We start from the raw sequence: 15,172 nt of genomic DNA, 5'->3' as shown, positions 1-15,172 counted from the left end.
TTGACGCGCTCTCGCGCATGCCCCAACATGACAGCCAGAGGGAGGAAGTGATAGACTCCCTCGTTCCCCCCTCGGCGGTAGCAGGGGGGGTCACCACCCGATCCAGGAAACAGACCGGGGTCCCAGAGCCCAAAGAAAGGGAACGATTCGTGGCCGAGACGGAAGCGGAGGGGGGGGGGGACGGACAGACGGACGGACAGACGGAGAGGGTGAACGGTCTTTTAGAGCAATACCTCCGCTGTTACATCAATTACCAACAGTCCAACTGGGTGGAGCTCCTAGCCTTCGCTGAATACGGGTACAACAACAGCTTGCACAGCTCCACTAAAACATCCCCGTTCCAGATTGTGAATGGCTATGAGGGGAGGCCCTTCCCGCACCTCCCCCTCCAGCAGGTTCCCCGGAGCCCACTTCCTGTCAGCAGTGGTGGGAGGGGGTGCGAAAAGGCTGGAAAGTGATTCAGGACAACTTGGAGGAGGCCAAACAGAGTACAAGCGACAGTTTGACAAGAAACACCCCCCACAGTGGGAACTCAGGGAAGGGGAGAAAGTCTTTTTATCCACCAAGAACCTCCCTCTTCCCCAGACTTGTCACAAACTCGCTTACAAGTATCTAGGGCCATTCAAAATAAAAAGGGTGATAAATAAAGTGACCGTGGAGCTGGAATTGCCGAAGCTGCTTAGTAAGATTCACTCTATTTTTCATTGCAGCCTTCTTCGCAAAGATCCTGGAGCTACATCCTGGCACCCTCGCCCTCCAGAGCCACCTCCTACTCGAGTGAAGGGCCAGAGCCACCATGAGGTGCAGGAGATTCTAGACTCCATGGTCAGGCGAGGGGTACTGTACTACCTAATCCGATGGAAGTATTTTCCCCCGAGTTGTGACGAGTGGGTCAGAGCTAGCGATGTCTCAGCTCCACAACTGCTAAAGAAATTCCACCTACTGTACCCACACAAGCCCGGGGCGAGGCCGTAGGGGGGGCAGTATGTCAGAACTTGTAACTTTACTAAGCACTGTTAGCATAACTGACTCCATGCTGTAACCAGAAACTAACCCAAGATGCTTTGCATTAGGCCACTAACACAGATTCATGTGCATTTCAAACAAACTGTGATCACTGAAGGATGGCAGATAACCCCTGGTCAACATCTGCAGGTGGCCTTTGAAGCCAAGCCAAATGGGCCTTCACAGCGGGACTCTATCCTCCCTCCTGATAACAATCCCTGGGAAGGAGACAGTCGTCTCTAAACCATGTGAAAGATGGTTTTATTATTGCTTCTAGTATTGCTACAACAACCGCATAAAATTGTAACAAATGCCTGGCTGGGCATCAGTGTTATCTCGTAGCTCTACCTTTGTAGTTCTCAATAAAGCCTATACTTTTGTAACAAGTTTGGGCCTTGATTGAAGTTTCTCCAGTTCTGACACCGGTGACTTATTAGTTTTTAATTTGTCTGTTAGTTGTAGGACCTCCTCTTTTGTCACCTCAATCTGACTCAGGTCTTTCAACACCCCTTCTAATATTAGTGGTTCTGTGGCGGGCAAACACTTCTCATCTTCCACGGTGAAGACAGAGGCAAAAAAATGCATTCAGCTTCTCAGCCATTTCCCCATCCTCCTTCAGTAATCCTTTTACCCCATGGTCATCCAAGGGCCCCACTGCTTCCCTGGCTGGTTTCCTACTTTTAATATATTTGAAGAAATTTTTATTGTTGGTCTTTATGTTTTTTGCAATATGCTCCTCATAGTCCCTTTTTGCCTGCCTGATCACAGTCTTGCATTTGATTTGCCACTGCCTGTGTTCCCTTTTACTAATCTCACTTGGACTGGTTTTCCACCCCTTAAAGGAGTCCTCCTTACCTTTTACAGCTTCCATTACTTTGTTTGTTAACCATGCTGGCCTCTTCTTATACCTGTTTGTGCCTTTCCTAACTTGTTGTATGTATTTTATCTGAGCTTCTAGGATTATAGTTTTAAACAGTCTCCAAGCTTCCCCAAGGGTTTTGACCGTATTTACCTTTCCTTTCAGGTTCCTCCTCACATGCCTCCTCATCTCAGAGAATTTACCCCTTTTAAAGTTAAACGTGGTTGTGCTGGTCTTTTTGGGCAACTCCCTATTTATACAAACGGTGAAATCAATAACATTATGGTCACTATTCCCAAGCGGCGCAATAACTTTTACATCTCTCACCAAGTCTTGGGCATTACTTAGGACCAGATCCAGGATCGTCCCACCCCTGGTAGTTTCTGAGACCATCTGCTCCATAGCACAGTCATTGAAAGCATCAAGAAACTCAATCTCTTTCTCTCGACCAGAACACATATTGACCCAATCAATCTGCGGGTAGTTAAAATCACCTATTACAACACAGTTTTTACGTTTAGCCGCTATCTTTAAGCCTTCCATGATATTATAATCGTCCCCTCTCTTTTGATTTGGTGGGTGATAACAAACTCCCATAGTTAAATTTCCTTTTGGGCCCTCTATTTCAACCCAAAGCATTTCTAAAAGGGAATCTAATTCTCTGACCTCAGTCTTACTGCACTGTATATCCTCTCTGACATACAGAGCCACCCCACCTCCAACCCTTCCCTCCCTATCCTTCCGATATAACTTATATCCAGGAATCACCGTGTCCCACTGATTCTCCTCATTCCACCAAGTTTCTGAAATTCCCACAATGTCTATGTTTTCTCCCAACACTAAACATTCCAATTCACCAATTTTACTTCGGACACTTCTAGCATTTGCATACAAACATTTATAATTTCCCAGGCAAGCTAGGCCCGCCACCTCCCTCCTGCTGCCTCGAGACTCTGGCAGACAGTCCATACTGTTTGTCACCATCACAGTGGACAACTCTGATCCGTTACCCGGTAGAAAAATAGAAGCCCACCCTTCATCTCTTTGAGATGAGTCCTCCCGAACCTGTCGGCTTTCCCCCAAGATTTAGTTTAAAAACTGCTCTGCCACCTTTTTGATTTTAAGCGCCAGCAGCCTGGTTCCATCTGGAGACAAGTGGAGACCGTCTCTTTTGTACAGCTCCCGCTTGTTCCAGAAAGCATCCCAGTGCCTAACAAACTTAAACCCTTCCTCCTTACACCATCGTCTCATCCACACATTGAGACTTCTAATTTGTGCCTGTCTCTCCTGCCCTGCACGTGGAACAGGTAGCACTTCCGAGAAGGCTACCTTGGAGGTCCTGGCCTTAAGTCTCCCACCTAGCAGCCTAAATTTCTCCTCCAGGACCTCACGACTGCATTTCCCCACATCGTTGGTGCCAACTTGCACCACGACCACAGGCTCCTCCCCAGCACTGTCTATCAGCCTATCTACTACACGCGTAATGTCTGCTATCTTCGCACCAGGCAGGCAAGTCACCATATGGTCAATACACGGTTTTGCCACCCAGCTGTCTACTTGCCTAAGGATCGAATCACCAGCTACCAAGACCCCCCCCTCTCCCCCTGCCCAGGGATGGTTCCTTGGCGCGAAAGGATACCCGCTCACCAACCGAAGAAGAGGTCCCTTCTGAGGGTGCATTCCCCTTATCCTCAGCAAGGTGCCCTGTTCCCTCTCGACCCTCACGCTCTCTGGCAGCAACGGGGCTGCCACGCTTTATTAAATGTAACTTAAACCACTAGAATGGCAAGGGGTATAGGCCTAACAGGACAAGCTCTGGGGTCAAATGCAGGACCCCACCTTGTCCTTAGAGGGCGAGCCACCCTGCCCCCAGCATGAGCCAAATATTCAAAAAGGCCGCACCTCAAAAAGGATATTATAGCATTGGAGAAAGTCCAGAGAAGGGCAACTAGAATGATTAAAGGGCTGGAGCACTTTCCCTATGAAGAAAGGTTGAAACGCTTGGGACTCTTTAGCTTGGAGAAACGTCGACTGCGGGGTGACATGATAGAGGTTTACAAGATAATGCATGGGATAGAGAAAGTAGAGAAAGAAGTACTTTTCTCCCTTTCTCACAATACAAGAACTCGTGGGCATTCGATGAAATTGCTGAGCAGAAAGGTTAAAACGGATAAAAGGAAGTACTTCTTCACCCAAAGGGTGATTAACATGTGGAATTCACTGCCACAGGAGGTGGTGGCGGCCACAAGTATAGCCACCTTCAAGAGGGGTTTAGATAAAAAATATGGAGCACAGGTCCATTAGTGGCTATTAGCCACAGTGTATGTGTGCATATAAAATTTTTTGCCACTGTGTGACACAGAGTGTTGGACTTGATGGGCCGTTGGCCTGATCCAACATGGCTTCTCTTATGTTCTTATTCTGGCTGGTGCTGAGCTAGGGTTGCCAAGTCCAATTTAAGAAATATCTGGGGACTTTGGGGGTGGAGCCAGGAGACTTTGGAGGTGGAGCCAGGAGACATTAAGGGTGGAGCCAAGATCAAGGCTGTGACAAGCATAATTGAACTCCACAGGAGTTCTGGCCGTCACATTTAAACGGATGGCACACCTTTTCAATGCCTTCCTTCCATAGGAAATAATGAAGGATAGGGGCACCTTCTTTGGGGGCTCATGGAACTGAACCCCCTGGTTCAATCTTTTTGAAACTTGGGGGATATTTTGGGGAGGGGCACTAGATGCTATACTGAAAATTTGGTGGCTCTACCTCAAAAAACAGCCCCCCCAGAGCCCCAGATACCCGCGGATCAATTCTCCATGATTTTCTATGGGAGTAAATCTCCACAGGGAATAACAGAGTTCCCAGCACACATTTCCCTCCCCTCCCCCCGCTTTCTGATGACCTTGAAGCGGAGGGAGGGCCTCCAAAGTGGGGGATCCCCTGCCCCCACCTGGAGATTGACAACCCTAGAGAAGATAAAGGAAATGGTGAGCCCCTCTGAGTCGCTGATTCGGAGAGAAGGGCGGGGTATAAATCTGCATTCTTCTTCTTCTACACTAGTCTTCCCTCCACAGTCTGGGGCTGCTTTCAGATCCACCCCATCTAGGAATGCTTCTTAGCCCCCCATCCCCACAATGCTGTGCCCATCTTTTTTTTTCTTTTGGCAAAAGTAATTTTTAGTAGATTCAGATTGTATTCTCTTGTATTACATATTACAGTGTGCCACACATTTGTATTTAGGTCCCATTAATATGCAAAAAATATATACTCGGTCTTCTAGATGCCTGGGAGCAAGCCAGAAAGGGGGAGTGGGAGGAGGCAAGTGTCATCTACTTCTGCACCCCTTCCCTTTCTCCGCCTTGCAGCTTCCCTGTAAGCACCAGGGTGAAGATCTGGGTAAGAGTCCAGGAGCAGAGTTTGAGAGAACTAGGTTTGAATTCCCACTCCTGCCCCGAAAGCTCACTTGGGCCAGACACACACTTTCTGTGTAACCTCCCTCACAAGGCTGTTGTGAGAAAAAATTGAGGAGAGAATGATGGAAGCTGCCTTGGATTCTTACTGGGGAGAGCATAGGCTATTAATGAATTGAATAAATTAATATATTCTGAACCCCTCTCCCCAAAACACTGCCATCCTACACAGAGTCCCCACCCCTCGATCCATTGAAATCCATACAACTCTGTTTTATGCACTGAAAGGTGCCTAAATAGAAATGTGACAGTCAACTTTGTGGTGATTTGGGGGACCCTGAAAGATATGGATAATCATGGATAATGCCAGCTCCAGGTTGGGAAACTCCTGGAGATTTGGGGATGAAGCCTGAGGAGGAAGGAACCTTAGCAGGGTACAGTGCCACAGAGTCCACCCTCCAAAGCAGCCATCTTCTCAAGGGGAAACTGATCTCTGTCATTCAGGGGATCCTCGAGTCCTACCTTGAGGCTGGCATGCCAAGCCAAAAGTACCCCCCTTATGTTTCCTCCCTCCCTCCTCTCCCCCAAGTTTATTTGCAGCCCAATCGATGTTAAGCAAAGAGGTTAAAACCTCAGCTGGGATTCCTCTCTCTCTGACACTGAAGGGAGGCTTTGCTCCAGGAGCTGAAAGCTCCTTGCAACCAAATTGGCTAACTCTATCACTTTCTTTCAGAAGATATGCAGGCCATTTTTAAAGAGTTTCTTTTTTAAAAGAAAAGAAAGCAAGTGCAACTTTGAAAAGGGATCTAGGGAAGACTTTTTTTTTAAAAAAGCCATCCTTGAAAAGCAGCATGGTGGCTTGTTAGGAAACGGCAGAATGAACTTTTTGCAAACCTTTCTTCGCTCTCTCTCCCTCTCCCCTCCTCCACTAGCAGATGACGATCACACGGGCCATGCGTCCACCAAGGCAGGGAGGGAAACAATGCATCCGGGAGAAAGCAGAAGGGGGGGTGGGGCATGGAAAGCAGAGAAGGAAAAGGAGATGAGGAAGGCTGGCAGGGAAACAACATGCCTACAAAAAAGCTAGAAGGGGGGGGCGTGACAGAAAGCAGGAAGGTGCAAAGGAAGAGAAGACGGGGGAAGGCTGGGAGGGAAACAACTGTACCCAGGAGAAAGCAAAAGTGGGGGTGACAAAAAGCAGGAAGGAGTGAAGGAAGAGGAGAGGGGGAAGGCTGGCAGGGAAACAATGTGTGCGCGAGAATGCAAGGGGGGGGAGAAATCAGGAAGGAGGGAAAGAAGAGGAGATGGGGAAGGCTGGCAGGGAAACAACGTGTGCGGGAGTGTAATGTACTGAGAACCAAGACAGTTTGAAGGAAACATAGTTTATTCCGTAGCACATTACAAGAGAGGGAAAACGTGGGCCGGGCCCTGCTTATATACAGTACCCGGAACAGCCCCCTCATCTGACCAGGCCAATCCTGGTCAGTCAAACTTCCCGCCACAGATCTTGATGGGCGGGGCGAATGGCGAGCTCCATCCAGGGACCTAGGGGGTCGCCTTCAGTAGCGATCGCCATGTGGCCGGGTAGCTTATGTTCAATACATAACACTCCTCCCCCCCTAGCTCAGGACATATAGTCCCGCAACTACGTGGTAGGCCACCTTGGCTGGTGGAGTCGGAGTGGTTGCCGGAGATGCCGGGGCCACGGCCACTGCCGCAGATGGGGCGCCCGTCTGGGTTTGTCTGCAGCTTGCAACGCGTCTGGTGTCCCTGTTCCCTGGGAGTCGCCCTCACTACGGTTGGGCTCTACCTCCCGATTGGGTGGAGCATTCAGCGGTGTTGGGGTAGATCTCTGTGGGGGCGCGGCTGTGAGCTCCTCTTCGCTCCGTATTGTGGCTGGTTCTTCCGGCAATGTGCGGCGACGTATTTGGTCTATATGCCTCCGCAATACATTGCCTCCCACTGTGGACACCTCATAATGGCGGGACCCTATTACTCACAGCACCCGGCATTCTACCCATTCGGGGCCACACCCATAGTTCCTAGCGTATACTGGATCCCCTGGGAAAAATCCTCTTGCTGCTTCTCTGATCTCTGGGGAATTGCGGATGTTGGTGGCTCGGTCGGGGTGCAGCCTATCTAATCTAGTGATTAGCTTTTGTCCCATTAAAAGCTCGGCTGGGATTACCCCCGTGACTGGGTTGGGAGTTATCCTATTATCGAATAGGCGGAGGAATTCAGCAACCGGCTGCAAGAAGTCCTCTGCCGTTTCCAAGAGGCCGGTCTGAAAGTCAAGCGTGAAAAATGTTCCCTTGGGGTACCGAGGGTGGAGTTTTTGGGGTTCGCGGTGGACGCTGCGGGGATCCACCCAACGCCGGACAAGACCAGGGCCATAGTGGAAGCCCCCACCCCCAAGAGCAAGGTGGAGCTACAAAGTTTCTTGGGGTTGTTAAATTTCTATCATTCATTCTTACCCCAGGGCCCCGTCAAACACCTCCGGGAACTCCCGGCACACGTTTTCGAATCCCCGCGTCCCCAGCTGTTGCACCCCCACGATCTTTATTCCCAGCGGCCGAAACCAGGCCAGGCCCAACAAGGTGGTGAGATGACTCCTTTTAACCACCAAGATGTCGAGTTTATCCCTAAACCTGTTGTACTCCACCCCCACCATTGCCCACCCCAGGACTTCCACTGGATTTTTTTGAAAGTCCCGAAGCACAAAGCTTGCCGGTTACAGTCTAGGCAGGCCATGTGGGGACAGCTTCCTTAAGGATTCCTCCGAAATTATGGAGTTGGAGGAACCTGAGTCCAGTTCCATCAGGCAGGGGTTGCCCTCAATGCTGACCAAAACCTTGACCTTTGGGGGGGGTATTGTTGGGCAAGTTCATTACCTGCACGGAGGTTGAGGCAATCGAGTGGTCCTCGGTCAATTCCTGGTGGGTGGCCTGGTGGCGGCGGGTGCACTTGGCCCTGCAGGCCCTCACAATGTGGCCCATCTTGCCGCAGCTTCTGCAGACCACGTTGCGGTAGGGGCAGTCCCGTCACTCATGTTGGTCTCCACAGCTGGTGCACTTGGTGGCGGCTGGTCTGTCAGTTGCTCGGGGTCACTGGGGCGCTCGTGGGCCCATCCCCGTCTGGCGGCATAGCTAGAGTGCCTCTTCCTCGTCTGGTTGGCTGGGCCCCATCTCTTCCTGATGGACGGCCTCGGCCCTCGTTTTGGGGAAGGTCTTCATGGTCTGCTCGAACGCAACGGCCTCGTTGAAGGCGCTCTGGAGGGTGAGCTGTTCCCTCACGAAGAGCTTCTGTTGCAGTCTTTCATCCCTCAGGCCCCAGGCAAAATGGTCCCTCAGGGTCTCTTCCAGCTTTTCGTAGCTGCAGTTGCCCACGATTTGGTGGAGGGTGGTCAGGTAGTCCGCTGCCGATTCTCCCGCCTCTTGATCCCTCTTGTGGAAGAGGAACCTGCGGGTGACGAGTGAAGGTTGGGGCAAGAAGTGCCCAGTGAGGAATCTGATTATCTCCTCGAAGGTCTTCTTCGTGATCCTTGCGAGGGCCGAGAGACCCTTTGCGATCTCGAACGTGGCCTCTCCGCAGATGCTCAGGAGGACGTCCCTCTTCAGGCTGTCCTCCGTTATCCTGTTCGCTCGCAGGTAGCACGTGACCCGCTCCATGTAGGTCTCCCACCTCTCCGGGGTACCGGGGTTGAATTCTTCGAGCCAACCCGTGCTTCCGCTCTGGTTAGCCATTGTGGCTATGGCGGCGAGTGTGTCGGTCTACAATTGCTTGCCTTCGACGTCTCCGGCTGGATCTGCGAAGCCCCTCTGGAATGGGCTAGCTAGGATCCCACCTTCGTTGCCACTGTAATGTACTGAGAACCGATATGGTTTGAAGGCAACATAGTTTATTCTGTAGCACATTACAAGAGAGGGAACACGCGGGCCGGGCCCCACTTATATACAGTACCCGGAACAGCCCCCTCATCCGACCAGGCCAATCCTGATTGGTCAAACTTCCCGCCACAGATCTTGATGGGCGGGGCGAATGGCGAGCTCCATCCGGGGACCCGGGGGGTCACCTTCAGTAGCGATTGCCATGCGGCCGGGTAACTTATGTTCAATACATAACAGGGAGAATGCAAGGGGGGGGAGAAATCAGGAAGGAGGGAAAGAAGAGATGGGGAAGGCTGGCAGGAAAACAACGTGCCCACGAAAAAGCCAGAAGGGGGTGGGGGAGCGCAACAGAAAGCAGGAAGGTGCAAAGGAAGAGGAGACGGGGGAAGGCTGGGAGGGAAACAACTGTGCCCGGGAGAAAGCAAAAGTGGGGGTGACAAAAAGCAGGAAGGAGTGAAGGAAGAGGAGAGGGGGAAGGCTGGCAGGGAAACAACGTGTGCGGGAGAATGCAAGGGGGGGGAGAAATCAGGAAGGAAGGAAAGAAGAGGAGATGGGGAAGGCTGTCAGGGAAACAACGTGCCCAGGAAAAAGCCAGAAGGGGGTGTGCAGGCGTGACAGAGAGCAGAAAGGTGCAAAGGAAGAGGAGATGGGGGAAGGCTGCGAGGGAAACAACTGTGCCCGGGAGAAAGCAAAAGTGGGGGTGACAAAAATCAGGAAGGAGTGAAGGAAGAGGAGAGGGGGAAGGCTCTCTGTTTGAGAGATTGGTGCCGCCCCCCCTTCCCCCCCCCGCTTCCGGATTTTTGGAGAGCGGGGGAGGAGGCTGCTAATTCGGGGGTCCCCCGCTAAGGCGGGGTTTTTGGGAAGCCTATGCTGAGCGGCCAGACCCAAACTCCACCTTCACCTAGGCCAGCATCAATCCCTCTGGAAAGATCTGTCCCAGTGAGGCTTTGTCATGATCTGCACTCCCAGCAGTGAGCCGTACAGCCCATCTGCAGTTTATACAGACCATCTGCACCTACTGGTACAGGGCCATAGGTGCTCCCCTGAACAAACACTGTGGCCCATACCTCATCCTGCCCAGCGACCAAATGAATAAACTCCTCCCCAAAACTTCTAACACTATCAGGCAGTACAAGGTAGGCGAAAAACAAATTCACATGGGCCAATTCTGTGAAAATGAAAAAATTCCTACCTGGCCCCTAATAAGGCGACTGGTAATAACCTGTACTGCCAAAGGGGTGGGCGGGCAGGCGGGCCGAGAGCCGAAAGGCAACTACGACACGCTGGGCAGGGCCGGGGCCTTTATAGCCCCGACGCCACGCCCAACGAGCCTTCCCGTCCGTCGTATGAGGCGGGGCCAGTCTTCCCTCCTTCTGGGAGGGCAACAGCAGCCCCCAGCCTCTAGCCAGCGATACTGGCGCGGCTGGGAAGGGGCCGATCGCAGGAGTTCACAGGAACGCAGTTCTGGCTAGCTTGGTGTCAGGGATGTGGCCTAATATGCAAATGAGTTCCTGCTGAGTTTTTCAACAACACTGATGGCACATGTATGTAGTAGTGCATGCCAGTGCTGGCAATAGCACAGAAGCATCAGGGGTGCCAGGGATGGTGTGTGTCTTAGGATGGGGCTGTCAAACCTCTTTCCCAGAAAGAAGACTGAGCACTTTCCTATGGTTTATCCATAAATCATTTCAACCCAATCTTCATTTTCAACAGGTCTGGGATGTGGTGGATATACACTATTGTGGATCAGGTCCAGAATTTCCATGTGACCTACTTATGGCTTGGTGGTCACTCAGAGAGACTCATGTGTAGAGCCCCCTCCTTCTGACCTGAATCTTAAAGGCATACATAGGGTGTTGGTCCCAGCTGAAGGGTAAGGAATATGAGGAGGGTAAAGAATACTAGTAACTATGCCCCATTCCACAACTACCAGATTTGGTAGTGTGTGATTAGGATCAGGAAAACAGGTTTGTGTGTGTATGTGTGAAATTAAACCTGTCTCTCCCAAGTGCTCATCCTCTGATCCCATTCAAAGCCCTGCCTGCCCACCTTGCAATGAAAATGGTGGGATAGCCAGGTCTGCCTTAAAAGTTTTAGTTTGGTCCTAGGTAATTTCTAAAAATGACAGAACTAGGGGCTCCAGCAAATTTGGAGGACAAGCTGTACAAGCCTTATATCAGTTCCACCTATTTCCTGGTTAAGTCTATAGGATTCTGCTGCATAAAATGATTCTATAGGGATGCTCATGGCTGATCCTGCTTTGAGAGGGGGGGTTGGGCTAGATCAGGGCCAGATCTAGGGGAAGCAAAGGGGGGTGCTTGCTCCAGGCACTGACAGAGGGGGGGTGTGCCAAATTGGGTATGGAGTCCATTGTATTCTATGGGACCATAACATAGAATGGCCCAAAAGGAGATGTCATTTTTTAAAACATGTAGATCCCCTCAAAAAAACATGTAGATCCGGTCCTGGGCTAGATGACCTGTCTGGTCCTTTCCAACTATTTGAACGCAGGAGAAAAGCCTCAATATTGTGGCTTAAAATGTCCTTTTCACCCTTCTCCCTGCCTTTTTAAACAAACAAACCAGCAAACATCCAGCCTGATGAAGAGCTCCAGAGAACTCAAAAGTGTATGCGCTGCTATGTGTCATTTTTGTTCATTGTCAAACATTGCTATTGTTTGAGGTTTTGCTTTGCAGCAACACCACTACTTGGTATCCAGATGAGCTATAGAAACCAGTTCTGAACAGGTGTACTTGAGGTAAATCTCATTTTATTCAATAGAAATTACTAGAGTTGCCAATCCCCTGGTGGGGACAGGGGATCCCCCAGTTTGGAGGCCCTCCCCCTGCTTCAGGGTTATCTGAAAGTGTGTGTGGGGGGAGAGAAATGTCTGATGGGCATTATTCCCTATGGAGAATGATTCCCATAGGGTATGATGGAGAATTGATTTGCTGGTATCTGGGGCTTGGAGGGGGGGGGCTGTTTTTTGAGATAAAGGCAGGGCATCCAGTGCATTTCCCCAAAATACCCTCCAGGTTTCAAAAAGGTTGGACCAGGGGCCCCAAAAAAGGTGCCCCTATCCTTCATTATTTCCAATGGAGGGAAGGCATTTAAAAGGTGCGCAGTCCCTTTAAATGTGATCACATTGTGATGGCCAGAACTCCCTTTGGAGTTCAGTTATGATTGTCACAACCTTGCACTTGGCTCCACCCCCAATATCTCCTGGCTCCACCCCCAAAGTCCCCAGATATTTCTTGAATTGGACTTGGCAACTCTAGAAATTACTTCCAGGAAAGTGTTCTTAGGATAGGAATGATAACAGGAACATTTTGTGAACAAAATTGTACACTAAATGGGCCTTTGGTCAGATCTAGTATGGTTCTTCTTATTTTGCATGTGCTCAGATACCCCTCTATTGTTTCATTTACTCCAGGGCCAACCCCTAGGGGTCTAATACAGAGATGAGTTGATCTAATTATTTATTACTAGAATAGTTGTGGTTTATGAGCACGTCTTATAAACCAAGCACATGCTCCAGAACTTCTAAGAGTGAAGGCCTAAATAATCCTGAGTATGAACCCTTGTTTTAAGACTTGGTTCAGATGAAGATCCACCTAGCACAATATTGTTTTTTAAAATTTTATTATTACAGTCTTTCTAAGTAAGAGAAGAATGTACAGAAGCAGAAAAAAAAATAATTAAAGCAGAGTTCCTGACAAAGGAAGTTATGCACCCAAGTAGCTCTAATAGGACTTTCATCAACACAGAACAAGCATATTGTTTCAACAAATTTAGCAGACTACGAAGAACCTTTTTGGCATCATAAATGAAAAACAAATATCATTCCAGACTGGCTGTTTCTAGCATTCAACACAAAGCAATTTTGGCATTCCACAAAAAGGCTGAACTCATTTCCAAGCATTTTGCAAGAACCCAGAAGATTTTAGGTAGACTAGTGAAAACTGACTAGTGGACCATGATCTGCCTTCTGCCCACTACTACTTTAATCTTATCTCAAATAAACAAGCGGTGTGAGGAGCTGCAAAAAGTAGGAATAGGGGAGAAAGGTATCCATTTGCTAGAGCTGAAGGAAAAAGCACTCACCCCAAAGGCTGGTCAGGAGAAGAAGGATCACTGTCATTTCTCTGATACCCCCTTGTAGATATCTAGCAGGGATAGTGAAGGCAACCATTGCTCCAGGGATTCCTTCCTTAGACAGAGTGTCCAAGGTGTGGGTACTTTGCAATGACCCTGAGAGATCAATGCCATGGGCAAAGGTTGGGACTGGAAACAAAACTCTGGGAAAGGGCTGGTGGAGACTGGGAGGGAGGAGTCTGATCAAGCGGGGGAGAGGGAGGAGTCTGACAGTGATGCTTTCTGCATGTTTAAAATTGTGGCAGAACTCTCAGTTCTCTCAAGTGGCTCTTTTGACAGTAGTGCTCTTGGGGAGCGCAAGAACCTGTAATCCAAACAGTGAGAGCAGGTGACTTGAGTCCTCTCCTGCAGACACCCTTAACAGGCTGGTGCAGAAGGAAGGCAGCATGGATAGCCCAACCCTGTCACTCAGACATCTCCACAGTTTACTCAACAGATTCCTATTCCTCATGGAAAGACCAAGTGCTCTCTCACACAGAAGACTGAGAGAAGTGGAGGAAGAATACTCAAAGGAGCAGTTTTTTGTGAGCCAAGGGAATCCCAGCTTTTTGTGAGGCAAGGGAATACGCTGTCATACCCACTTTAGCACCAGGGCTTTTTTTGTAGCAGGAACTCCTTTGCATATTAGGCTACATACCCCTGATGTTGCCAATCCTTCTGGAGCTTACAGTAGACTCTGTAGTAACAGCCCTGTAAGTTCTTGGAGGATTGGCTATATCAGGAGGTGTGACCTAAAATGCAAAGGAGTTTCTGCTACAAAAAAGGCCCTGTTTAGAACAATGTGAATTTTTGCACACATCATTGTGCACATGTGTGCAGAACAGTGCAAGTGGCTGTGTTGCTTTGCTCACAGTTCTTTGGAAGGAACCCATAGTAAATATCTTCTTTTAAGAGGAATTTCATAGGTCGAGTGTCTGCATAGCATTCTTCTACAGAGACTGGATAGAGAGTATTTTTAACTTAAATAAAAAAGAAAATAGACTCAGTTTATTCAACTGGATTTAAAGTAACCGATCCTATGACAAAAGGATAAGAAATACATTAATTCTCTACATGATGCTGAAAAAGAAGAGAAAACCGATTATCTATTTTACTGTCATTTGGGGACAACAGAGCAAGAACTCTTCATTGATTCATTCATTTATTAATTCATGCACACATCTATTAATCAGGAAGGTTCCATTCAGCATTTGAAACTTTCTGGTTAATATTTCGCTTCCCCCCAGGCAAAGTAAGAGTTGATTTAAGATTTCCAAGTGTACCAGAGGAAGTTAGTGCCAAAGTTAAATATATCAAAGAAATTGTGTGTCTGGAATCCATGAGAGTTTAAGCCTAATAATGAATTTAATGGTTGTTCCCCATTTGGAATATATAGGTTCTGCTGAGCAAGTGGTTAAAAATCCCTCTCAGTGTTATTGGGGATAAATCTGTTAACACTGGCGCCTCCTGATTTTCTATTGAGATATCTGTGATCCCCCCTATAAGTTTTATAAATGCTCTTTTGTATTTAAACTCTGAAAAAAAACACCTTAGGATCTCTATTGAAAACCTGTTTTTAGATAAAGTCATCTTTTGTCCTGTAAACATTTTCTACAAACAATGTTTTCATTAAAATTTGACCACCAAAAGGAAAATGCTCTTCAAGAATATGATCAAATTCTCCCCCTTGGTTCCTTCTTAGTGATGGGCATGAAATAGCTTACAAACTAAAGTCTGTCATGAATTTTGGCTGCTTCATGGTTTGTGAAACCATGTTCACAAACTGAAGAGCTGCCACGAACTTCCACAAATTTTGATGCAGATCATGGCAGTCCATGAAGGCCACAAAGCAGAGGGTTAAGCCATTTAAATCCCTGTTT

At 48.8% G+C, this 15,172-nt stretch overlaps 1 protein-coding gene across 1 annotated transcript in view; it reads right to left on the bottom strand.

Annotated features, from left to right (window-relative positions):
- The window catches only part of LOC132584533 (deleted in malignant brain tumors 1 protein-like), a 103,249-nt gene extending 89,885 nt beyond the window's left edge, over positions 1–13,364 (bottom strand). Inside the window, exon 1 of the mRNA XM_060256437.1 lies at positions 13,263–13,364. Coding sequence (XP_060112420.1) covers positions 13,263–13,350 — 88 coding nt within the window. The 5' untranslated portion in view covers positions 13,351–13,364. The remainder of the gene's footprint in view (positions 1–13,262) is intronic.
- Positions 13,365–15,172: the final 1,808 nt, after the last annotated feature.

The sequence above is a fragment of the Heteronotia binoei genome, chromosome 15 (genome assembly GCF_032191835.1).
Source record: "Heteronotia binoei isolate CCM8104 ecotype False Entrance Well chromosome 15, APGP_CSIRO_Hbin_v1, whole genome shotgun sequence".
Lineage (NCBI taxonomy): Eukaryota > Metazoa > Chordata > Lepidosauria > Squamata > Gekkonidae > Heteronotia > Heteronotia binoei.
This window is presented reverse-complemented; position numbering and strand designations above follow the sequence as displayed.